Source organism: Otolemur garnettii, unplaced genomic scaffold (genome assembly GCF_000181295.1).
Source record: "Otolemur garnettii isolate 467f Iridium unplaced genomic scaffold, OtoGar3 scaffold00015, whole genome shotgun sequence".
Classification (NCBI taxonomy): Eukaryota; Metazoa; Chordata; class Mammalia; order Primates; family Galagidae; genus Otolemur; species Otolemur garnettii.
Window position 1 is genome coordinate 29,130,054 of NW_003852410.1, and position 26,450 is coordinate 29,156,503.

Sequence of the window (26,450 nt, forward strand, 5' to 3'; positions counted from 1 at the left end):
GAATGTGGACCCTGGTACATGTTGCCTGGGTTTATATAATATTTCATGGATCCTTTGTATCTCTATTACCAGCTGTGTGACATCGCTCCTCTGTGCCTCACTTTCCCCTTCCTCCTTCTTGAGCTGTTGTGAGATTAAATTAGTTAAAATAAGGGAGAGTCTCAGAGCAATGTCTGGCATGTGGCCTTTGTTGTCTTATTCTGGGAAGCACCTCAGAAACTTGGAGAGCAAAACCCCTCAGAATCTTATGTTTTTCATACCTTCCTGCATTTCCTGCTTCTTGGTCTGACTCGCCCAGTACTTCTACCATTGGCCAGAACTTGAGAAAACCATCAAAATTCATCAACACAATTATAATAGGGCATGATAGAAATAATGGGTTTATTTCCTTCCAAAATAAATGTCACTGGAACAAATTGTCCGAGCCACCAGCCTTATTGTCTATGAATTTATTTGCTGTTAACCTCCATCTGTATTAGTGACATGATCAATAACTGCCTATAAATACTGGGGGGGAGGTCCAGAAAGACCATTTAGAGAATGGACTGTGGCCTCTGTTACTTTGATTACTTCATGGAAGCCTGGGTAGATGTTCAAGATGGCTTTGGGGGATGATTGGAAACTCAAGTCAGGGGACAACTAGGTCAAGACAGAGTTTCACATCCCCTGGCTCCAAGTGGGACCCTCAGCAGTGTCCGGACTCATTTGAGCTTGTATGTGTGTGTGCACATACACGTATGTATGTGCCTGTGTGTCTGTCAATATATTGGTCACTTCCAATCTCTGGTGTCTGTTTCTTTTTAATTCTGTTTATGTCTCACCACTTCAGTCTTGTCTCTTTCTGAGTTTGTCTCCCTCAGACCCTGTCACCTCCTCTGTGGAGTTTCCATCTCCCACACTTGTGCATGGAGAAGTCACCCCTTGCTGTGAACCCTGCCCACAGAGGGGCACTGGCAGAAGTGAGTAGAACAGAAAGGAGTGAGAACAAATATTGTCCCTGGCCTTTGGTGACCATGCGTGGTCTACATGAATTCCACAAATGTTGAAGAAAATGTCCAGAGCTTGAATTTCCAGAAGAGGCCGGTTAGATTCTAAAGTCTGAGCATGTCCTCTGGCCAGAGTTCCACTATGGAAAAGAACATTGTGCACGGTGGAAAAGGGAAAACCCGCTTAGCTTGAGGGAGCAGCTCCTAGTATTCTTCCTGCCAATTTCCTTTCCTGAACAGAAAGCCACTGACTTCCTTCAGACAACACTTCCTGCACACCTACTACGTACCTTGGTGCTAACACCAGGCCACTAATAAAGAAGGCCCTTGAGTGCTGCTGTGGGGAGGAGAAGCTGGCCCCCCAAATCAGGGTTAACCATAAGAACAACAAGGTGCCTTCATGGAGGGATTCTTGAGATTCCTAAGGAAGGGCCAGGAGCTGGGATTTAAGCAACTTATTTCTCCACCAGGGTGCTCTGCTCAACCCTCCCAGCCTGGAGAGAGAGTTTCCAGTTCTCTGTCCATCTTGGCCCTACAGCAAGTCATGGATGAGATGAAAAGCACCTATGTACCCAGACCTTCAGGACACAGGAAAAACGAATGTCCTCGCTCCTGCAGAGACATTAGGAAATGTTACAGACCAATAGGCAGAGAGATGCCATGATGGCATTTTGTTTCCATAGAAAGGATAGATATCCCTGTAGGAATCCTGCCATGGAGGTGTACTAGCAGAGACACGTGGGGCCTATCAACAGGGACGGGGGTGGGGGGCGGGGGACAGGTGCTGGCAGGCCAGCAAACCCCTTCCAGATAGGCAACTAGTAAGTGGCAAACACTGGTTTGTCAGATCCCAAAATCCATACGCTTTCCCAATAGCACAGTCTTCCTCTGCTGAATCGATTTTATCAAGACCAAGACCATGTGCACTGCCCCAGAGTCTCAGCCCTGGGTGTTTACGTCTTCTGGCAGAACATGTCTGCAGTAGGAGGTGTGTAGCAGATGAAAAAGGGACCCAGTAGCCCCAGACTTGCAGATGGCTAGTTAGCATCTCTGGGAAGTAAAGAATGTTCCTCTCCCTGGTTCCCACGGAACTGCCCCAGGGAAGAGACGCTGATTGGCCTTACCTAGGTCATGTGCTCACTCCTAAACTAATCACAAGGAAATCCCAAAACTGATTGGCTGGCCACAGGGTGGGAAGGGTGCCAGGGTGCCATGAGGGGGTGCCCACATCTAGGACCTTAGGTAGGTGTTTAATCTTGGCTTAGAGGGTCAGGGAAGGCTTCTCAGAAAAAGGGATTTCTCCACTGAGCCCTGAAAGATGAGGAGGAGTGTCCCAAGCCAAGAAAGGGAGAACAGTATTCAGACAGGACTAGCAAGTGCAAAGGCCTGGGGATGACCCAGAGCGTGCCTTATTCACAGCCATATCCCCCAGACCTGGGGCCCAACCTGCCTTCCTGCAGATCCTCAGAGAGCTTCAGGAATGAGGTCTGCAATTGGCAATGTGGCATTAGACAAGTTACTTGCCATCTCTGAAATTCACCTTCCTTCTTTATCTGATGATTTCATCATCCTTAGGGCTATGCAAGAATCCAATTCTTTTAGTCTCTAAATAAATATGCGCCCAGCACCTCCTCCATGCTCATCACCCTAGGACTTCAGGAGACAAGGCATAGCATGGAAAGGAAAGGTACACTTGGGGCTTATGTGCATGGCTAACCTGCAGCCAGAAATCAGAAACGGGGGGGGGGGGGCACAGGGTGAGAACCTAGGACAGTGAAGATAGGATAATTGATAATAGGCTAATAGGCTCTCCATTCAGGGAGGAGTGAGGTATCTCCTAGCGATTCATGCCCTCGCCACCACTTCCCCACCCACCTATGTGAACACTGCTGTTCTGGGGCCACACTGTGCCTAGGCCGGCTCAGTATGTATCCAGGGCAATAGGACCTTCCTCCCTGTGCTTTCCCCAGGCAACTTTCCAACCTGAACAACAGGTTGTACCAATCTCCAACAGGAAGAAGGAGAAAGGAAAATGTTTCAGGTTTGGGTGACTGCAGAGGGAATACCTGCCCCACTCTGTCTACCTGTCAGAGGCGTCTTTACCCCTCCTTAACCTAGCAGGCCTGGCCTGGGCTCCAGCTCCAGATCACCCATGAACTGCCAAGGTGAGCAGGTTTGACACCCAGAAGCCTTGCAGGTGCTGGCTGGGTAGCCAGGGACTCAACCAGGAAAGATAGCAGGTGGGAAGAGCCCTCCCAGCCCAGCCAGGACTGAACTCTGTCCCTCCCCAGAAGCCAGGAAACCTGCTCAGCCTGGGAATGACAGCAAGAGGCTAGCCCCTGCACAAGGTTGTGCCCCCCCCTCGGTCTCTGTCTCTATCTCTGTGCTTCTGTTGTGTTCTTTCTGTCTCCCCCTCTCTCTCCTCATCCCCTGAATCCCTGTCCTAGACTGAATCGACCTGGATCAACTCCCTCTCTGTGCATACTCCTTCTGACAATATCCATGTCTGCCCCCCTTCTGGTCTGTCCCACCTCTGCTGGCTCCTCTACATACAGGGGACCCCACACAATGTCCTTCAAATCTCATGCAGGGGCCCAGGCTCCTGGACTGTAGGCCACACTCCATGTACTATCACAATAATAGTATACTTTTGTATCTGGTATGGGGAGAAGTGGGTAATTTGAATTTTGGGAAGTCAAAGTTTCCCAAAATGTCTGTGGGTAGAGCCAGGAGGACACCTCAGTTTTCTAACCCGGAAGGCCCTAAAGGAGTGGGGCCAGGTGGGAGGACTGATATAATCCACAAAAGGGGAAGTGGTTATACAGTTGTTGTTGTTTAAATGCTAAGGACTTATCCGGCCAAGAACCCCATGTGTACATAGGGGGAGGTGAAGAGACTTGCCCACAGTCAAAGAGGGTGTTGGGGATAGTGCCAGGCGTGAGTCCAGGTCTCCTGCCACAGGTCTGAGCCCTCGGCGGTTGGGCTCTGGAGACTATGTCTGTTGAAATGGATTCTTAGGATAAAGAAGATTCTGGGGTGAGAGGGGGAGGAAGAGTGATGGGAGCAAGGTCACTGAACTCAGAGAAACCCCCCTGCTACCCCCAGGTTGGCTGTGGGTCTAAGACAGTCTCCACAGACCTCCTGGCGGCTTTCAAAGCTGCCAAATCACTGGTAACTGCCCAGGACCTGGGGGTGACGCAAAAAAAGAGATGGGGAGGATGACCCTGCCCCTTCCCAGGACTCAAAAAGGGAGGAAACTTTGTCTCCAGCCTGCCTCTGAGACACAAAGTACTGACAGTCAGACCAGTGTCAGGGAGCGCTTAGCAGCTGGAGATTTGCACCCAAATTCTGGCTCTCACTCTTGCAAACTGAATAACCCTGGCTCAACTATTCTGAGTCTGGCTTACTTTTCCCTCTAATGGGGCCTGTGAAGATTAAAAAAAAAATACATGTAGACAGCGTCTGGTGCAAACTCACCTGTAGTATGTGAGTTTTCGTTACTCTTTATTTTGGTACATTGACAAAGATCACATAAGCTTCTGCTCTGTGGCGGTTTCACTGATGTTGGCTAGCTAGCTCAGCATTTGCAGGAAGGAAGGAAGGAGAGAGAGGAGGAAAGGAAGGATGGATGAGTGGACAGAGAGATGAACAAAGGGATGGATGGATGGATTAAATCAAAGCCTCAAAAAAAACAGTGGCTTACCAGGCTGCACTTTCTTCTACTTTCTAATCTCTGCCCTTAAAAAAGACATAGTAAATTAGATATACAATTCCAGGGGCAAGAATGAAGGAGAGGTGGAGGCAGAGAGGAAGGAGGAAAATTACCCCGACTCACATGGCAGGTAGTGAGAACCCACTGACAGGATTGATTACAAGCTCTTCAGTCTGAGGTTCCTATCTCTAACCTTCAGTCCTGTTCATTTTCAGACCTGACGCCAGTTTCCAATTTGATCTTCTCCTCTGGCCCCACACTGCACTTCACCCAGACAGGATGAGAATAACAGGTAGGCCCAGGTCCTGAGGATTCTCCAATTGGGCCCTGAAATTGATTTTGGACTCATCTTTCTGTCAGCAGTGTCTGCACATCCTGGGCTCAGAGGTGGTCTGGCTGTATCTGTTCTCAAATTGTCAGGCCAGAATTCCAGGGGGAATCCAATCTAGGAGGAGCTTAGAGGAGTGGGAGAGGTGCCCCCCTGTCACTAGGCTGAAGGGCAGGAGTAACACTGGCACAGTGGCCCCACCTGGCTGGGATCTTAGGGATTGGTCCCATTTTGGAAACACCTGGCCCTGGTTAGAAATTAGGGATAAAATATTTATCTCAAGGAGGGCTATTCTAGAATCCATAGGGCTGAGCCTGAGGAAAGCAAAGGCCTTTGTAAAGATAGGGAAACTGAGGCAGAAAACAGGGAAGGCGCATGCCTCGTTAATATCACCATACAGCTGTGAGGAGCCAGCAGCAAGTGTTTGGGAGTCAGCCTGCTTCTCTGGGTTCAAACCCTACTTCTGTCAGTTACTAGTCAAGTGATCTTGCGGAAGTGATGACTTCTCCAAGCCTCAGTTTCCTCATCTGTAAAATAATGGTAATCAATAGTATCCCGCACATAGGGCCACTGGGAGGATGAACTGGCATCATGTATGTAAAAGTTGCTCCCAGGGAACCCAGCACAAACTGAGCTGTATAATGTGAGCTGATATCCAAGAGGAACTCGGGGCATCACACTGTGCCCCAGTACACAAGAGGACCCCACAGAGCCATGCCCCACCTCACAGAACCCAGGGGTCCTTCTCCTTCACCCCAAGTAGCCAGAGACTAGCACAAGGCCACAGAGCTGCAATCAGAGCCAGAGTGATGCCACCAGGGAGGTTGCCGACTCACATGGCAAGAGGCGGGGAGGTAGGGAGACCCAGAACTGGGTCTAAGCTCTGAGGGTTGGAGTAGAAGAGGCAGACCTGATTTGGAAGACAGCAGGGTGGGTGAAATGGACCAGAAAGCTCATAAGAAAAGGGAGTGCCAGGAGGCTCACCCCTATGTGTGGGGTTGTTCCCCAATAACATGGGGGGATCAAGGAGCAAGCTGGCGGTGAGGTAGGGGAGGCTGGGAACAGTGGCTTGATTGAAATGCATGACAAACCCAGTGTGTGGCCATTTGTGGTGGCTTTGGGGGGGATTGATAGAGGGGGACAGCCTCACCTCCAAGCCACCCTAGATGCTTCCTACTATTTTTGTTTGTTTGTTTAGCAGGCCCAGGCCAGGTTTGAAGCCACCAACCCTGGAGCTTGTGGCCGGCACCCTAAACACTGAACTATGGGCACCCAGCTGAGGATGCCTACTGTTGATAACAACATCCCTCCCAGCAAGCCATGAGCTCAGTGGCAAGGGCGTTACCATGTGCTCTGTGACTGAGAGCCTCCAGCTCAGAGAGGCTGAGCTCCTGCTCAGGGTCACCCAGTGCCGCTGGCTACCCCAAGCACTGGCCACAGCCTTCCTGCCTCCTGTTCCAGGGCCTCCCAGAACCTGCCTGCTCTTCTTCTGCTGCAGTTCTCAGGCCTCACCTCAGGGGGTATATAAAAGTGGAGATTCCCCAGCCTTGTTCCTAGAGATTTTCTCTTGTGGGAGCCCAGGAAGGTACATTTTTAACTATCTCTCCCAGGAGACCCACATAATTTCACCATTTGACCACTGCATGGATTCACAAGGGGCCTTACCAGGTGGTCCCACAGTCTGGTCCACAGGGTTGGTGTGTCTAAACCTACAGCATGAGGTCTTGTGATGTGGCCTCATTATGGGGATCTGGGAAGGACTCACATGGTCTTGTAACATGGCCTCATGGCTTGGCCTAACACTGTCATCTTCTGGTAGTGTCTCCCCGCTCTGTAGGTGTGCTTCGCCTCCTGGCCCTCATCCTTGCCCTGGTCACCACGTGGCTCTTCATTCACAGCTATATGAGCTTCAACATAAAAAACATCCGTCTGCCACGCTGGCTGGGTGAGTGGGGCTCACTGCTGAGACAGGCTCTGTAGACCAGGGCTGGGGACTGAAGACATATTGCTCAGTCCATCCCTAAGTGGCCCAGGAGACAAACATGGCAAGGTGTGCACCTGCCTTTGGGTCCCCAGCCGCCTACGGGAGGGGAGAGACTTGAGGGAGGACATCCCCAGGCTGTTAGGAAGGCTGGAGCCTACAAAGATCAGAGAAGGGTTTCAAAGCCCTGGGAAACATGCATGCCTGCACCAAGGGCCTCTTTGGAAAGGTGACACCAAGGAGGAAGGGAAGAAAGGAAGGACAGAGGGAGGAAGAAGAAAAGGAAGGGAGGGAGGCAGAGAAGGAAGAAAGAAATCTGTCTCTGTGTTGAGTGCCTTCACCTGCTGCTCTCTTTCCCAGCTCCTTCTCAGCCTTCAAGTGTCTGCCCAAATGTCACCTTCTCAGGGTCATCCCTGACCCCCCAGTTACAGCCACACTCCACCTAGTTTAGCTTCTCTAGTGTCAACCTATTTCCTTCAGAAAACCACCATCATCTGTCATCATGTTTGCTTGGTTATTTGTTTTCTTGGTTATTGCCTATCTCTATCCACCACTAGAATGTGGGCTTTTGGAAGGCAAAGATTTTATTTTGTATATTTCTGTCTCTCTAGCACCTGGCACAAAGCATTTGCCTAGTAAACATGTGATGAATGAAAAAAATGAATGAGGGGATGGGTAGGTGGGTGGATAGATGGATGGGTAGATGGGTGGATAGATTATGAATAGATGGGTGTGTGGGTAGATGGATGGATAGATGGGTGGATGGATGAGTAAATGGAATAATCAACAGATGCACAAGTGGATGATGGATGCTGGTGGCTATATATGCACAATCTCATTTATTCTGCACTAATACCCCATGGAGTGATCCACGGTGTGATTATGGGATGGACTCTAGCATGATCCCTGATGTGGTTGCACATGTGGTCTGAGAAAACAGAAGCTCTGGGAGGTTTAAAAACTCACCCAAGCTCCCCTTGGAGATGTCAGAGCAAAAATGAAAACCCAGATCTAGATTCAAATCCTCTGTGATAAAGAAAGGAGGGAAGGGAAGGGATTTGTACTTCTGGATTGTCCTTACTGAAGACCAAGAACCACCTCCACTGACAGGGTCAAACATGTAGTCTGTAGTGACCCAGGCCAGCTCACAGCTTCCTAAAGCAGCAAAAAACTAGTTGCCCCATCTTTAACACAACCCCAGAGTGGAATGTCTGAGATCCTTTACCTCATCTCTTTTTATCAAGCATGATCCACAGTCCACATTAAAACTACTTATAAGTTAATGTAGACGCTTGGTGGCCACCATGTCCCCAGCCCCTGGGTACTACTTTTATAGACTAGAGCAGGGGTCCTCAAACTTTTTAAACAGGGGGCCATTTTACTGTCCCTCAGACCATTGGAGGGCTGGACTATGGGCCCCGGGACGAGTCGGCTGCTAAGCAGGACAGGCAGTGGTGGCAAAAACACCCAGCGGGCTGGATAAATGTCCTCAGCAGGCTGCATGTGGCCTGCGGGCTGTAGTTTGAGGACCCCTGGACTAGAGATTGACTTGGTTGTGCTGATGGCCTCAGAGGAGAGAAACTGGGTCAGTATAGAAAGCTCAGGTGGGAGAAGAGCAGTGGTTGAAAGGAGACCCCAGTAATTATTTCTCTCCTAGAACTCAACTATCTTGGGTTTGGCAAGTCAATACCAACAATCATTAAATGCCCATTGGGTATTGATCTCTGTGTGGAGTTCCAGGGCCCCCGAAATGAGGAACACGAGGCCTCTGCTCATGGTCTGAGTCAGAGAGACAAACAGACTTGGTTACAGAATACAGAAAAATGAAAGTGCATGAACATGATCCAGAGTCTCAAGAAATGTTTACAGTGGCAGAAAATATAATAGTGGGCAACATGATTATCAAAACCCATTCATGTTCTGGCCCCAGAAAAGGAGTAAACTTCGTTTACTTCAGTTTCCTAACCTCGGTGCACATAGCCTCACTTTGTTAATTAATGCATGAATATAGAAGCACATATATTACTATAGCACAAATTTATCTTTTGTTTTTATTGTTATACCAATATAATTCCTTTATGTTATGCATTTAATAACTTGCAGTCTGTTGAAGTAGAAAGTACTAAGTGGGAAAAAATTTATTCTGAGGGGAGCTCATAGTCTTTTCCCAAACTACCAAATGGATCCATGGCACAGAAATTGGGAGATTAAGAACGCTGATTTATCTGACAAGTTAGGAGGGGTTCTTTCAGATAAGAATGACAATCTCAGCTCTAGCTGGTTTCAACAAAACAGGATGTCTTGATGTCCACCATGGGCCTCTGACTTCAGGTGTGGCTGGATTGAGGGACCCCCTCAAAGCCCCTAGAACCTGTGTCTGTACGTACATCCCTGGGCTCTGTGTGTTGCTACTTCACCTCAGCAGGTCAGGACCTCCTTCCACACACAGCCTCCTCTCCGAGGTAGCATGGTGGCTTCCAGATGCCTGGCTGAAAAGGCATTTCTTTCTCTCTCCCCAGGGCCATATAGCAACCCAGGGAAGGACTCTGCCTCCAGAGGAATGTAACATTATTCCTGCCATTTACAGTGGCAGGAAATATAACACTGGGCTATGTGACCATCAAAACCATTTGTGTTCTGGCACCAGAAAAGGAGTAAATTTCATTTACTTCAGAGCTTCCTAACCTCGGTGCACATAGCCCCACTTTGTTAATTAATGCATGAATATTGAAGTACATATATTACTATAGCACGGGCTATATAGACTGGCTCAGCCTGGGTGACATGCAACTCCTGGGGCCTTGGAGGCAGGGGCAGCCCCCTGAAGACCAAATAGAAAGTGTGGAAGTGTGGAGGCCCCCAGAAAATGCGGGCTCCCTCTCCTGGCATTTCTGCTTCCACTGGGGCCCTGTCCTCTGGGACTTACTGCCAGTTTGGTAGGAGACCTGACATAGAACAGCAGAAACAACCAGGACATAGTATAAGAGGCGATGTCAGCAAGTGTCCAAGACCCTGCAACCCAGCGAGACAGTAGGTGTTACAGGCAGTCAGAAAAGAGATGTGTTCACACAGGCCCAGCCACCACCAGCAGCACAGTCTGCCCTTTGATGGGGCCCAGGGCTCAGCCACTGGGCTTGGCCTTTAAGACTGAGCTCACTGATCCTCTTCACAGCCCAGTGAGGGTGCTGTGATAGTCTCCATGTGCAAAGAAACTGAGGCTCAAGGAGGTAAACTATCACATACAGTCACACACAAGGAGCTAGGGCTTGAACTAGGGGTCTCAAACACATTCCAGCTTCTTTTTAACCACAAGAGAGTTGTGTATGTGTGTCTGTACATGTGTATGTGCACACATGTGTATGTCTGCATGTGTGTGTGTTGTGTACATGCATGCACTTGTGTATGAACAGCTGACAGAGGCGAGGGACATTTATTCCATTTGAATAGTGCCATCTTAAACTCCCTTCCTACCATCTCCCGGCTCCCAGCCCCCAACCTCCAGGAATGCCAAAGTGCTTTCTCTCTAATCAAATTCTGTCTTCTCTCCAGGTGGCTCTACCTCCAAGGAGACCAGTGAGTATCTACCCAGCTCAACCACCCCACCCCTGCCTTACCCACTTCACCCTCTGCTCCTGTCTGCCCTAGAGCAAAAAGGCCCCGGGTCCCAGTAAGACCTGGGTTTCCAGATTCTTCCCAGCCCTTTCCTCCTACAGTGCCTTCTGAAGCCCCCAAACTCTGTGTGGCATGGTTGGCTCCCTCTTAGCCATTCAGGTTCTCTGCATTCCCTGGTCCTCGCCACCCCACCCCCCAGTCTGGACCTCACCAGGCCCTGCCTCCTCTCTCCTATGCCCCTGCCTGGCTGGGAGCACAGAGGGCCAGGACTATGCTCCTTCTCATCACTCAGTGACCCCAGGCTGGGCTCAGGGTTCCTGCTCTGAAGTGCCAGGGGCCATATCAGGCCCTACAGAGGCCCCCAGAGACAAACGAAAGCAAGTTGTCTGTTGAGGGTAGAAGCTCCACATGTGCTGACAAGGGTGGGGGAAGCACACTGGGTTCCAGGAGAGTCACCTCTTTCCAAGGGAACAGGGTCAGGGAAGGCTTCAGAAAGGAAGTGGCCTCCCAGCTGTGCCTCCTGGAGGAGGGAACGGCCTGTGCAAAGGCCCAGATACAGGCATGTGTGGGGCTTCCCTGGGGACTGTGCTTGGACGGGCAGGGATGAAGAGCAGGAGACAGCTCTGGGCGGGCCTCAAACAGCAGCCACTGTGGAGGTCTGCACAGGGCTTCAGCAAGATCCTCAGCTCCTGAGGGGCAGAGAAGGTAGACAAGAAGTAGAGCTGTGATGGTAACAGTAGCAATGACTGAGTGCCCACTGCATGCCAGACACTGTATTCAGAACTTCAGAGGCATCTCAGGTAACCCTACATACTACCCTATGCAGGTGCTATAATGAGCCTCTTTTATAAGTGAGGAAACTAAGGCTCAGAGAGGTGAAATCCTTTGGCCAAGGTCATGCAGCTCTAAATGGCAGAGCAAGATTCAAACCCTCACCCTCTTTTCTAGCCCAGAACCCCCTCAACCCCTCTTTGTAAAAGTCCCCTCCATCTTCTCAAGGTGATGGTGACTCCGAAGAGGGCTGCAGCTCCCAGAGCAGGATTTTACATGACTAAGAAGAGCATGTAGCTCAGTGCACTGTGGGATTACAGTGAAACCTATGAATCAACACAGCATGCCCTTAGCCCCATCTCCCTGAAGCCCCCTCAGTCATATTCTGGAGTAGACATAAGTATCACTGCATTTTGGTGCTGAACACATACTTAGACATCACCTGCTGGGGAAATGGCAAATTCGAGCACACATGCTGTAGGCTACCCTGTGGTAGACATCACCAATCAATCCCAGAACGCTTTCCCTCTAAGCCCACAGGCAGCCTCAGGACTTTATCATTACCTTTAATGGTGAGTCCAAAATTACATTTAAGACGAAACTTGTTTAACAATCCTGATCTAAACCAATTCTCTGATTTCACAGTTACCCAAGATAAATGGAGAGGTTTCTGGAAAGTCACACAGCAGATTAATGGAAGAACACCCCGAGTCTCCTGACTGGGCACCCCCACCCCCACCCCCAGGGCTCTAACTAACACACCAGCACCACACCCTGGGCAATGGCACAAGAGCTCCCAAAAGGATTGGGCCTGGGGTGTGAGGCACCTGATGAGGCAGTCTTCCAAGCTAGGGCCCAGAGGGCAAATCCCCTGTCTGCCTGTGGCAGGGACCCCCTTGGCATCACCTACCTTCATCCAGCAGCTCAGCCGTGAAGGCTGGATGGTCAGAAAATCAATTCCAGAAAAGCCTGCTAAGCCAGCCTGTTGACAACAGGTTTATCAGACTTAGCTGCAGTTGATTAGGCTCTTGGCAAACTCCAAGGGTGGTCCCTGAGGCCTGGAAGAACCTTCCCCCTCGCTACTTAGGTGAGACCCTCTGGTCTCAAGAGTAACTGGCCTCTGGGTGATGGATATAGGTTGCTGGAGAGTGCCCTGGCCCACACTCCTCAGCAACCCCACAGAGTTGGGCCCTTCCTCAGCATCCTGCCCACTCTCTCCAGGCCCAAGTGTGGATGCCCACTCTGCCCTGTACAGCTCCTCCCAGGGATCTCCACTCCCTGTCTTGCTCACTGGGTGATGACATCTTGGCTTGAGCTCGGTCACACCTATCAGGTAGATGTGCTAAAACTGGGCAGAGGGAGCCAAGGAGAGGCATTTCCTCTCAGACCCTCAGAGCTGCCTGCTCAGCCCAGCCAAGGGGACTCTAATCCAGCAGGTGCCTGGTGCAGGCTTCATTCCCTTCTAGTTTACCTACTCAGTGGTTCCATGGGCTTGCCAAGCCTTGCACCAGTGGGCTGTGTCCCCTGCAGAGGGGCACATTTTCCTGACTCACCCAAAGGCCCCTTTGAGTTCAGCGAGAGCCCTGGAAACTGCATCGTCCTTCCCAGCCTCAGGCCAGCCTGGCCCAAAGGCTGTCTGTGTTCCTGTAGAAAAGATTTATTGAAGGCCTACTACATGCCAGGCACACAGTTGTGGGGACAATGTCCCCATCACAAGATAATAAATGTAAAGTGATTGCCCCAGTGCCCAGCACCCAGTACGTCCTTGGTATCTGCCAGATTTCTTAAGGAGCCCACTGTTTGCTCCAAAGCACACACCGGCAGACCTGGGCTGGACGCCTGACACAGGGGCTGAGGACAGACAAGCTCCCCAGTCTCTGCTTCCCCTTTTCAGGGGAACATTCTCTTATTCCACATTTACCCGACCTCTATATGCTGCCCTCCAAACTATCGGGTGGTGCTAAAAATCATGAATTAATATAAATTAGAGCCTGTCAAGCTGAAAGCCCAGATGTCATTGCAGCTGACAAAGCCCATTGGGGGCTGAGCCACTCAGCAGCTGTGTCTTGGAGCCCTTGTCTCCCGCTGACCACGGGCCTCCTGAATTTGCTGTGGAGAGGACGCAGGTCTTAGTAACATCTGCAGTCACCAGAGGTGCCACATAATGCCCAGTGGGTTCTGAGCACCGTGCTGAGCTGTGAGTGAGAGAGCCAGAACCGCCCACCTGCTCCCTATTTGTAGCCCAAGGGCCGGCACTTAGCAGGTGCTCAGTAACAAGGCACACATGACTGATGAGACAAATACCCAGCATGCACTGCACATTGACCCAAGCTCACTTGTTCCTCACAAGAACCCAGTGTGGAAGGCACCATAGTTAGCCCATTTTATAGATGAGGAAGATGAGGTGCAGGGAGGTTAAAGGGAGCCTGGCTAGAGTGAGGTGCTCCCAGCTACCAGGCTGGGGCCCCCAGGAGCTTGTCACTGGGAATCTCTAGAAACTCACAAAGCGGCTTGTGGCTCAAGAGAGAGGTTCTTTAAGAGAATTCCTTACTTGAGGTACCTCTAGTTACACTCAGCTGTGCTGGGTCTAGAGCTGTGACAGGAACCCAAAAATGAATTCTGGGGTACTCAGTCATGCAGCCATTATCCTGTGAGCTCTGATGGGAGACAACAGTAGATTTCCCAGACTAGTGGTCCCAAAGGCTCCTACTGGGGGAGGCCTCTGAGCTTTGTCCTGAGCCTGCTCTGTGGCCCTGTCTCTCCCATCTTCCCACCTCCTCTTCCCCCTCTGCCCTCCCCCACAGAGCCCTTCCTAAGCTGCTGCTCACCAAGGCTGATCTGTTCCCTCCCCAGAAATCATGAAGACCAAGTGTGGCCTCAGCAAGTCCTGCCCAGCCAACTTCTTCTCATTTAAAATCACCAGCGGGGCAGCCAATGTTGTAGGCCCTTCTATGTGCTTTGAAGACTACATGTAAGTACCTCAGGAGGGCCTGTGTTTCTTTTATTTCATTCATTCATTCATTTAAAAATTCAGAAGCTACAGGGGACAGGCCTATGAGACCAGTCCACACCTTCTCTAGGCTTCCTTTTACTAGAATGTGTGAGTCACAAAGAATGATCCAAACAGCTTCTGTGTCAGCCTATACCTTGCTAAGTGCGTCCAGCACATCTTATTCCTTCCCCCAGTAACCTGAGAGGTGAGGTTGTTATTAAAGATATGGAGAGTAACCCAGGACTTGACCTCAGGTCTGTCTATCAGCCAAGCTGCTGGGCTTCCCACAAAAGGTGATGCTTGTAGAGAAGGCTCTAGATCAAGACCCAGGCATCAAAGCCCAGATGTAGCCAGGACTTCTCACTGGAAGATGGAAGTTGCCAGGACTTCCATCCAGGTATAGGAGAAAGACTATATCCAATTCAGGAAAGGCCCCCAAGGCAAAAAGTTCACCCTACAAAAGAACACATGTGTTTAAGCCAGGATTCAAAACCTAAATACAACTTGTTTAGGCAAAACAAGGAACTTACTGGTTCACATATTTAAAAGTCCAGAAGTGGTGGACTTCAGGACCAGCTTGATCCAGGGGTTCAAACTATGTGTCAGAGCTCCCTCTCACACCATCTTCAGCTCTATTTTTGTCTGTTTTTTTCTCTGCTGAAAATGGACTTCTTCTGTGGTCAAAAGAGAGGCCACCAGCTAGTTTGATAGATTAGTCCAGCCAGGCACCAATGGGAAGAGAGCTTTCCTCTCTGAATAACCACTACAAAGCCCTAAGACTGGATCTCACTGACTGGCCTACATCAGTCACATGACCACTCCTAGCCCAACTACTGTGGGGGCTGAGACATAGGACATTCTGCTTATCTGAGCCTGGAGGACAGAGGTCAGTCCCAGGAACTATATAGCCTGAGAGTGGAGAAGACAAGTTTCCTGGGAATACCAGAAGATAAAGATGTGTGTGCCAGGCCAGCAGAACATGGCTGTGCTCCTTGTGGGGAACCCAGATGTCCTGGGATGGCAGGAGCTTCCTGGCTTCTGTCTCCTCCCAGCAGCCAGTCCTCCTAGTCTGGGCAGGTGGGCTGGCCCCACCTCCAGCAGCTCAGAGCCCCGGGCAGGGACCTTACTTCTTCTCCGAGCAGACTGCTCTGGTCCAAAGATGCCACAAGAAACTCTTCAGAGAATCTAACCTCCCCTAGTTTCCAAGAGAAAGCAGATGGTCCAGACTATTCCACATGTTCCTGATGCTTCCGCATACACCATGTGGGCCCTTTCGGAGTTCCCCAGTCACGAAAGCAGAGTATTTATTCTACACTTGGGACTGACTGTTGTATTTTATTTTCCTTCTTCATCTTCAGGATCATGAGTGCTGTGAAAAACAACGTGGGCAGAGGCCTGAACATTGCCCTGGTGAATGGTGAGTTTCTGTTCAGCCCCCAGACAGCTCCTACCAGGCTCTTAGCACTGGGGAAGGAGGAGGTAGCATGGCTGCCCCAGGAGAACAGAACTTCTGAAAGACCCAGTTCTTCTCCAGTCCTGGGAGGACACACTTCTTAAAACATGACCCCATCCTCAAAGCCACTGAGCTTAAACCAACAACCACAAGGCCCTGGGATCACCAATGTGAGATCACATGCTGAATGCACACTTCATGCATTCATTTGTTCAACAAATATAGGCAGCAACTACTGTGGGCCAGGCCCTGTATGGGGCACTGGGCTCAGCCAGGAACTAGAAGGACAGGCCCTGGCCTCACTGTGCCCACAGGTGTCAGTGAAGCCCACAGACAATCCCAGAGTGGACTGTGTCTCTGGAGGGGCAGAAGGCACAATGCGGGAACTGGGGTACAAAGCAGGCCAGGGAGAGTCGGGGGGAGGCTTCCAGAAGGAGGCAGTGGTCTGCTGAGGCCTAAAGGAGGGTAGCAGTTGCCAGGAGGAAATGGGGGAGGTAGGGGCAATACGGCGGAGAGGGTAGGGAAGGGAGAGGGAGGATAAGGACTTGAGGGGCAGCACAGTGTCTTTCTGGCTGAAACCTGTAAGAGGCAGTGGGGAGAAGTGAGGCTTGCAGAGATGGGCTCCTGCATGGACAGATGGGAACCAAAGGACAGCCTGCCAGCTTCCTCGGAGCCTGAGTGGGGGTGGGGTGGGAGAGGCACAGCTCAGTGCTGCTCCTTCAGTCTAAGAGAGTGCAGGCCTGTTCTGCTACAGCCTCAGGAGAGTGCTGTGGCATGGTGGCTCCTTCCATGCAGGTGGCTCAGATGGTCATCTGCACATACCAGACGCAGGATGACTGTGAGTACCTGAGGAGATAGCCCCAGAGTAGCGCCTCCTTAACAACTTCTCACAAAGCCAAAAGATGAACGTAACCATCAATGCCAAGAGAGGTGACAGTTATTGAGTGCTTATTGTATGCTATTCATTTAATTTCATCACTCTGCTAAAATAAAGTGATCTGTGCTTATCCCCTTTTTCCAGGTAAGAAATGGAAGCTCAGAGAAGCTAAGCAACTTACCAAAAATCACGCAGCCAGTAGAACCAATTAGATTCGAGCCCAGATCTTGATGACTCCTAATCACTCAGGGAACTACCTCCCTAGACTAGAAATGCCTCAAGCATATATACAGTACCTGTATGCCAACTGGGGAGTCCAACAAGTCACCTCAGAGCCTGAGGGCCCTGTCTACACAACGAACCAGAACAACAAAAGAATTGCTAAAGATTTGGTTAATGTTTAACCTTTTAGTGGGGCAGAGATTCCTTTGAGAAACTGTTCAAATTATGCCATTATCTCCCCTACAGCTACAGAAATATCCACAAACACACGTGGTCAACAAAGCAGTTTGAAGGGTTCATTGGCCCTTTCCAAGTGCCTCAATGGACACTATGTGGCTCCAAGAGTGCTGTAGAGGCTGCTACATGAGCCTTGCCACACTGCCAGCTGCCACTGTCCAGGGCTAGTCCCCACCTGCTTCCGGAAGCCACAAGCAGAGCTGCCATCCCCTCTGCAACACCTCCATCTAGTGTCAGATATGGAGAATTGCAGTTTCCTCCAAACACCCGGGTTCCTGGAGAATGTGGCTTTTTGCCTACTCCTGGCACAAAACCCCAAAATACAATTCAGATTGACTCACTGCACATCTCTCTGCCTTCAAGAGTTGGAAGACTTGGCTCGGCGCCTGTGGCTCGAGTGGCTAAGGCGCCAGCCACATACACCTAAGGTGGCGGGTTCGAATCCAGCCCAGGCGCGCCAAACAACAATGATGGCTGCGAAAAAAAAAAAAAAAAAAATAGCCAGGCATTGTTGTAGTGGGTACCTGTGGTCCCAGCTACTTGGGAGGCTGAGGGAGGAGACTCACTTAAGCCCAAGAGTTGGAGGTTGCTGTGAGCTGTGAAGCCACGGCACTCTACCCAGGGGGATAGCTTGAGGATCTGTCTCAAAAAAAAAAAAAGAGTTGGAAGACTCAAGTTGTAGATTACCTACTTATGTGAGAATAATGATGAAGATCATCATTATTCTTGTTATGATTTTGCAGCTAAAATTCATGTCATACGCAATTTTAAATATATAACATCTGGTTTACAGAACCCATTGTACAAATAAAAAATCGAGGCTAAAATGCTAAGCCATGCATTAGAAAGTGGCAGGACAGAGCACAGACTTGAACTGAGTAGATTCCGCTCGATTCCAGAGACACCCTCAGTCATTATGCTCTTACCCCTCTCAGAACAGCCCAGCAGTCACTGGGCACCAGCTTTAGTCCTGCACATTCCTTACAGGACCTGATTTCATTCAATTCTTACTCTATTCTTAGACCATAGACTACAGATGAGCCCTCTCCAGCAAACTGACAAGCAGAATAACGCATGACAGGAGTTAATAGTTCTGCTCTCTTGACCCCTAGGAACCACCGGGACGGTGATGAAACAGAGCATCTTTGACATGTACTCTGGAGGTAGGCACCTCTCCTGGCACTGAAGTCACAGGGTGGGCTGAGCCCCATTGTGGAGCAGGGGAGCCTTCAGAGTGGGTTGCTGACACTTATTTTCCACAGGAGACAACCAGAAAGAGGCACCGTGGAGGCTGCCAGTTGTCCTGCTGCCTCTGAAACTCTTTCTCCCTGTTGTCTTATTTGGGATCTCCCAGATCCTGAGACAAGAATCCAAGTGCAGTAGTTTACTTGGGAGGTGAGCTCAGGAAATGTCTGTAGGGGAGCAGGGAAGCAAGACAGTGGAAGGAAGGAAGCCAGTGCAGAATGTGTCACAAGCCGTGCCTCAGAGATGCCTCAGAGAAGAGAGGGGCGGTGCATACCCCTAACTCCTTGGCACTTCCCAGCACTTCTAGCCAGCCCTCAGCGGGGCTAAGTGGATCTGGAGCCCAGAGAAGACCTTCAGGCGTAGGAAAGCCAGTCCTGGAAGTCAGGGGCCAGGCACTGTCACTAAAGTGCTGAGGACAAGCGTGTGTGGCTCCGCCCACTCAAGCTCTACTAGGCAAAGTGCATTTAGATCCCTAATAAACCCAAGGGCAGGTCAAGGCCTCCTGAGATCCAGAAAGGACTTCTCTGGGGCTGTGAGCTCTCATCTGCCTGCACATGCCTTTCTTCTCTCTCTGCTTTCTGAGCTTCTCTGTGCCCGTGCTTGCCCCTTAGGAAGTCTCTGCCTTCCTGTCAAGACAGGGCACTGACCTACCTAGGCTGAAATTCTAGACATCTAAGATCCCACCAGCAGCTTCCTCACCAACTAGCCTCCTATGGGTGGATGGGACCTTCACTCAGCATTCCCAGTTTCTGTCAAAGTGTGGTGGGATTAGTTCCAGGCCCAGCAGGCCAATTCTGGCACCCAGCTGCTAAGCCAGCCCCCCTCTAACACAGGGGCTCAAGGAGGAGAAAAGCAGCTGATGGCAGAGATCTGGGCTCTGCAAGGACCAGATTCCATCAGGGGAGATGAGCTGAGCACCAACCCCTTCTTAGAGCCCAGATGGGCACAGTTTCCCTTCCATCTTCCTGAGACAATAGGGCCAGCTCTGGATTTGGCCACCATGGGAGCAGAGCATGTGTGACCACTGACCCCAGAAAGCCCCTCACAGAGTGGAAGGGACTTTGCTTCTGCCAACAGCTGTGTTTCCTCTCTCCTGAATCCCTCCTTTGCCTCAACCCCCATAGAAACCTCACCTTGCCTACCTAAACATATAAGCCCAGGAGTGAGAGAGTCCCCAGGCAGCAGAGAGCAGGAAGCCCTCTCAGCTCTGCAAACAGAAGGGGCTGGAATGTGGGGAATGGGGAATATCAAGAAGGTGGTCAGAAGCACCCCTCAGAGATGAGCCCAGGACTTCAGCTTGTGCCTGGCCTTCCACAAGCTATACCCCAGCTCATGGTAGAGGAGTCTGTGGGGCCAGGGGATGTGCCAACCTGCACCCTGGCCCACACCGGCCTCTTCCCAGGCATGCCCTTCCCTCATGCCGGTGACCAGGGGACAGCTGTGCAGGATGGGAGGATGGTGTGGCTGGAACTTGGACTTTGCAGTGTCCACACACAGGCAAGGCCCTCCTGGTACAGGACAGAGCTCAGACAGGGCTGAGAGGAGAGGGGGAAAGGCCCAGAGCCAAGGGCCAAGGGCCTTCATTCATTCTCTGCGCAGGTGGCCTAGGGCACATTTATGGAAAAGGTCCCACCTCTGGAGCAGGGGAGCATTCGGCATGGGTTCCTGACACTTATTTTCCACAGGAGTATATGACAGAGCTGAGGCAAGGCTGACACCTCTGGAGTCAGAGACTTCAGACTGCATGCCCTGAAGCAGCTGGCAGCTTGGGAGCCTCGGTTTCTTCCCATGTAAAGCAGAGGTGACCCTAGTGTTCAGTCCATAAAACTAAAGTGAGGACTCAATAACCTGAATAACTAGTGGGAGGGGGCCCAGCCTAGCTGGTGGAGGGGCTGGGAGAAACTAATTTAGTCTTTTCTCTTTCTGCCTCCTTCATTCCATCCAGCCGATTCAAAAGCAAGGCAGTTAGAATGAAAAAGGAAAAAAAAATTCAAAGATCAAACTAAGCCTTAAAATGAATTATTATGAATTTGGCATTATAGCTGATAGGGACCCAGAAACAGAAGCATTTTGAAAGCAAATAGCCCTCTCCCTCAGGAGACAAAAGAGAACCATGACTTTTTTAAGTGAGGTGATAATTAGCAGAAGGCACACTTCATTTTCTTTTTTTTTTTTAGAGACAGAGTCTCACTTTATTGCCCTTGTTAGAATACTGTGGAGTCTCCACAGGAATCTCCAACTTCTGGGCTTAGGCGATTCTCCTACGTCAGCCTCCCAAGTAGCTGGGACTAGAGGCACCCGCCACAACACTCAGCTATTTTTTGTTGCAATTTGGCCAGGGCTGGGTTTGAACCCGCCACCCTCCGTATATGGGGCCGGAGCCCTACTCACTGAGCCACAGGCAGCGCCCCACACTTCATTTTCTCCAAATACCTACCAGCACCCAACTGTAATATCTGCTAAGGACACAAACAAATCAATGGTGCTTTACCACCACCCTCTCTTCATCTTAAAAGTTCAAGGACTGTTTCAGCTGCAGTGGCTGACTAGAGGGCTCTGTGTCACTGAGATGACTGGCAGCTGGCCTTAGTTGAGGAGCTGATTCTTCCCCTACGTCCAAGGGATCCCCACTGGAACACTAATAATCAAGGTTAGTCTATGGGCCTTGGACCTGTGGGCAAGGCAGTGACATAAGGTCCTGTGCTTAGAAGAATGTCATACTTGGTTTGACGTTCTGCCATCTCAGTCCTGAATTTTTGATTTTTTAAATAAAAGACCCCTTGTTTTCATTTTGCACTAGGCCCCACAAATTATATGGCTCTGCTAATAAATTTTATTTCAATTAGAGTATACTTAATGTGTTCTTGAAGCATTTTCACATTTGTACCTTACAAAGATGCTATTTACAAGGCTACTGCTCATCCTCATTTGACAGATATAGTCTCTGATTTAACTACTGGGCCGCTCTTTCCAAAATTGCAGCATTTGAGAGCCTAAGTTGCCCCATATCTACAATACCAGTGAATTATTAGTATTTTCCTATAATTGGATTTTTTTTCACCTAAATCATGTCTTGAAAGGAAGCTATGTATGTTACTGCCTTAAGTAGAAACCCATTATTACTTGTTATTCAGGCAAGGTGATTACAAAAATAAATACAACAGAAACAAATCAGCATCCTCACAGCAAGTTAGATGCTGATGCCTCCCCAGGCGCATGAACCTAGGCCTGCTCTCAGTTAAATAGAGAGCTTTGCAGGTTAGGGAGGTGTTAAAGACACAAACAGAGCCTTGCTTCTTGATATAGCAGGAGAGCTGGAGTTAGACGCATATCTTTCTCACTGATCTTGGTTGTCTGACACTATGTGGTGTTCCTTCTAAACTCAGCATAGACAATCTAGACATTATCCAAAGGAGAAGGGAACCAATAGTGTGCCAAGAACCCAGAGTTCCTGAGATGATTGGTGCTTTGCCTCTGAGGGGTAGGCCCACAAAGCCCCATTCACCAGTAGTTCTTACCCCCAGCTCCACCTCATAGTCACCAGATGGAACTAGTGTCCAAAAGCTATCCCAGATCACTTGGATGATCACCCCTCACTGTCGACTGCTCACTGCCCCCCAAGACAAAGGCTGCAAGGGACTCTGCCCCAGGATGCACCCTCCTTCTGGCTTCTGAGCTCAGTATCCACCTAACCCAGGCCACTCCTGGATCATTCAACAGAGGATAGAGTGAGAATGACCAGCATCTCATTTTCTTTCCTCCCCTAGATGTTACTCACCTGGTGAAATTCCTTAAAGAAATTGCAGAGGGCACACTGGTGCTGGTGGCCTCCTATGATGACCCAGGGACCAAGTAAGTAGAAAACTCCACCTGCCAAGCTCCATGGTGATGCAGCCCAAACTCTGCATGCCTCCCCTCTCTCCTGTAAACTGCACCTTCTGGCAACTTATCCTGAGGAAATTATCAGACAAGTGCACAAAGTATCCTAGAAGGTTCATCAAAGCCTTTGTTACAACAGTGTAAAACTGGAAACTCTCTCCCTGTCCAATAATAGCTAACTGGTTACAGAAATTATGATGTGGTGACATGTGGTATATGTTATATAGACATAAATGAAGACATACTGCATCAAAAATGATGGTGCAGAAAATACTCAGGACATGGAAGAATACTCATCCCCTAGTTCTAAGTGAGGGGGAAACAAACAATAAATAAAATCTTTATGATCATTATCTCAAAGGAAGAGAGTAAGACTATATCTTTTACGTACTCCTTTTTGATGTTCTGTATTTTCCAAATGGACATGTTTTATATTTATAAACAGAAGCAGCTCTGTTTTAGCACCTCTCTAGCCCTATCAAAGCCCCTTTTAGAGAGAAAAGCTTGGACTTTTTCTCGTCCTTCCCAAGTGTGGCCCCATTCCCTGCACTCTTCACCTAGGGCAGGTGATGAACATGGCTGCAGAGGGCGGGACCCTTGGTGTGTTCTGAGCCCTCCACCCGGTGCCCTCCAACCCATCCCTGCATCCTGACCATCCCCTCTGGTCCTGTGCAGAATGAATGATGAAATCAGACAGCTCTTCTCCAACTTGGGGAGTTCCCATGCAAGCAACTTGGGCTTCCGGGACAGCTGGGTCTTCTTAGGAGCCAAAGGCCTCAAGACAAAAAGCCCCTTTGAGCAGGTAGGTTCCTGGCCACTGCCCCATCCCTGTGAAGAGGGTGGAGGGCACTGGGGATGGACGGATGAGGAGTTGGGTGGGGATGGGAAGGACAGGGGCTTTGTTAAGAGGGGTTTCTGAGGAGCATCACCTGGTTGTCATTCACTCCAAAGGGCAGGGAGGTCTGACTGGGCAGTCCCCAGAGGGAAGTGGGTCATATGTAAATACACTGGTGTCTAGATAAGTACGAAATAAGAGAAGAAGGGAAAGGAGAAAACAAGGACGAGGGGACAGTGAGGCATGGAGGGAAGAGGAGGAATGACAGAAATTCAGGCTGTGCGATGGTAGGGCGAGCCAAAACACGGGTAGGACACCTAGCTTCTGGCCCCAGCTAGGACCTTGGCATGCCCCTTCCCATACAGGCCTCCGTCTCCCCCCCGAAAAAGGAAAGGTTTGGGCCAGGGGAGCCCGAGTCCCCTTCAAAGCTTCCGTGTGGAGGGAATGAACCTGCACCCAGGGGGGATGGGAAGAGCCCACTGAGGCATGTGGAAGGAGTCTGGAGGACCATCACATGAGTGGCCCTCAGCAGAGGTATCTGAGGGGCACCCACTGGAGAAAGGAAGGAGTTGGCAGGTCCTTCAAGGGTCCCCAGGGAAATGCTGTGCCTTCCCCCCTGGCAGGCACAACCCCCGCAATTCCAGAAACCTGGGAGAACTGGCCAGACCTTCCCGGGCATAAAGTAGGCCAGCCTCTAGTGGTGAGAGCATTTATCTCTGCCTAGATCCCAAAACAGGGAGATAAGGACCAATGACTCACATATGGGACACTAAGCAAGGCAGACTATGACCTGAAGGCAGAGGAGCCCTGGGTGACCTAATGAGGAGAGTGGCAAGGTCAGATTGATAATAAGAAAGACCAGCACCCAGCAAGCCCTGGCTCTGTACAGGCTCGGGCTAAGCATTCTCTGAGAAGAGTCATTTAGTCACTATCTTACCTCACAGACAAGAAACCAGAGAGAGGCTTGGAGAGTTTCTCACCAGCTTGCTCAGATCCCAGAGTGACTCAGAGCCGCAGCTGCCCTTCTCCCCCAAGCCTGCCTGCCTCCACAGACAATCCTGTCCTTGTCCCTTAGAATGGTCTCCCTGGCTGAGCGTGCAGAACACAGTGGAAGGGAACCAAGTCCAGTGGGCAGGCAGGAGGTGGTGCAGCAGCCTGGGAGCAGGGGCTGCGAGGATACAGAGCACAGACACCAGGAATGTGTGCTGGGCTGGAAGGAGTTTTTTTCTTTGTCTGGAGTTTTGTTGGGGTTTTGGTTTTTTGTTTTTTGAAATAGAGTCTCACTCTGTCATCCTGGGGTTGGGTGCCATGGCATCATAGCTGACAACAACCTCAAACTCTTGGGCTCAAATGATCTTCTTGCCTCAGCCTCCTGAGTAGCTGGGACTATAGGTACCTGCCACAACCACCACCTAGTTTTTCTATTTTTAGTAGAGATGGGTCTCACTCTTACTATGGCTGGTCTCAAACTCCTGAGCTCAGGTGATAAACCTGCCTTAGTCTCCTAGAGTGCTAGGATTACAGGCATGAGCCACCTCGTCAGGCCAAAAATGTTGGTTTCTAAGAGAGTGTATTTGGGTAACTAGAAATTACTTTTAAAATAAGGAATCGTTCTGGGGAACCTGTGGTAGAAGAGAAAAAGCAGAGAGACCCTGTTGATACCCTCTGACTAAAGGACACAGGAGGCCTGGGGCTCCAGGGGTACATCTGGGGTTACCTGGACAAGGCCCTAGGATGAGGCCTGAGGCAGCACCAGCAGGGGTCCACTGGCCTCCCCTAAAGTGCAGGCTCCGGACACATCAAAAGTGGCCAAGACAGTTCACAAGCATAGGAAACTTAGCACCGTCTTTTATCTCTTTTTAATCAGCTCGCTGGGACCCACCATCCAAAATGAACCAAAGACCATGAGTGACTACACCAATGTGTCCTTGTTCTCACACATGGGACACTGGGTTTTAGAGAAACATATCATTATAGTAAAATTCAGAGTCACTATGTCGCCCTGGGTAGAGTGTCATGGCGTCACGGCTCATAGAAACCTCAAACTCTTGGGCTTAAGCAATTCTCTTGCCTCAGCCTCCAAAGTAGCTGGGACTACAGGCACCTCCCACAATACCTGGATATTTTGTTGTTATTGTTGCAGTTGTCATTGTTTTAGCTGGCCTGGGCTGGGTTCCAACCCACCAGCCTCGGTGTATGTGGTCGGCACCCTACCCACTGAGCAATGGGCACTGCCCTGGGAGTCTTCTTTTTGTTGTTGTTACTATTATTGTTATTTGGAGCATCCCAGGGGGCTGATGGTGAATTGAGGGGAGCGGGTAAAGCTCTCCAAGCCCCCTCCCCCAATACTTGGTGCTCCCACAGGGTATAACAGCAGGATCTGGGGTCTGATCCCATCCCGGAGACCTTGGACAAGCTGCATCCCCTCTCTGAGCCTCAGCTTCCCATCTGTGAAATGGGACAGTGATAGCCAACACCACACCTGATGGGGCTTTGGTGAGGATGGAGTGAGGCATTTAGGTTTTAAAGCACAATGTGAGTCCTACAGCCTCCCCTAGTGTCTGTATTTCTCTGTCTTCTTTCTCTCTCCAGTTGTTAAAGAACAACCCACAAATGAACAAATACGAGGGATGGCCAGAGCTGCTGGAACTGGAAGGCTGTGTGCCCTCAAAGATAGCTTAGGGTGGCCACGGCCCTTCCCAGGCCAGGGGCCTGAAGAAGCTCCTGGCTGACTGAGGAGTCAGAGCCCTGGCCAGGTCTGAGAGGAAGAGGAGCGGCCTAGCAGCACAGAGGGAAGTCTGACAGCCCTCGCACAGTGACCGCCTTCCCTCGCTGGAAACAAACCCTCCTGCTGGGCTAACCGGGAGGTGACTGGCCTCAGAGTGTCCTTCTGCGACAGCTGTCTGTGGAGAGAACAGGTGTGGTTTCAGCAGGGACTGCTGACGGCCAGTTTTGAAGGACTGACTACATGTGAGCAAAATTAAATTTTATTTTTGTTGATTTTCAACAAACTTTCTGACCAGTCAAGTTGCCACGTTTCTCTGCAGGATTGGGCTGAGCTAGACTTAGCTAGATTGGCCACAGGTTAGGGTGGCATGGTGACAGCTCTGAGCTCAGCATTGGGAAGCTGGCAAGGAGCTCGGTCTCAAAATGTGTGAGATGGAGGGGACAGATAGCACTGGAGGACAGCACACAGAGGATAGTGTCATTAGCTGCGATGTAAAAGCAAGTTGGAGAAAACCCAGGGCTGCAGAGGGCAAGGAAAGGGCAGATTTGAGACCAACTGAGAAGAACAGGTGACTGTGAAGTGGGCTTCAGGG

The 26,450-nt window shown here is 50.2% G+C and overlaps 1 protein-coding gene across 1 annotated transcript; it reads left to right on the top strand.

Moving 5' to 3' along the window:
* Positions 1-3,138: 3,138 nt before the first annotated feature.
* On the top strand, positions 3,139-25,981 carry FAM3D (family with sequence similarity 3 member D). Its single transcript, XM_012802502.2, has 9 exons — positions 3,139-3,151; positions 6,864-6,971; positions 10,557-10,580; positions 14,244-14,361; positions 15,741-15,799; positions 18,284-18,334; positions 22,184-22,268; positions 22,971-23,097; positions 25,723-25,981. The coding sequence occupies exons 1-9, from the start codon at positions 3,139-3,141 to the stop codon at positions 25,810-25,812; spliced, it is 675 nt and encodes a 224-aa protein (XP_012657956.2). The 3' UTR covers positions 25,813-25,981.
* Positions 25,982-26,450: the final 469 nt, after the last annotated feature.

Bases quoted from the DNA above. Each gene is read 5' to 3' on its own strand.
- FAM3D (XM_012802502.2), top strand. The intron at 18,335-22,183 runs GTAGGCACCTCT...TTCCTCCCCTAG, and splicing joins CTTTGACATGTACTCTGGAG to ATGTTACTCACCTGGTGAAA. The intron at 23,098-25,722 runs GTAGGTTCCTGG...TTCTCTCTCCAG, and splicing joins CAAAAAGCCCCTTTGAGCAG to TTGTTAAAGAACAACCCACA.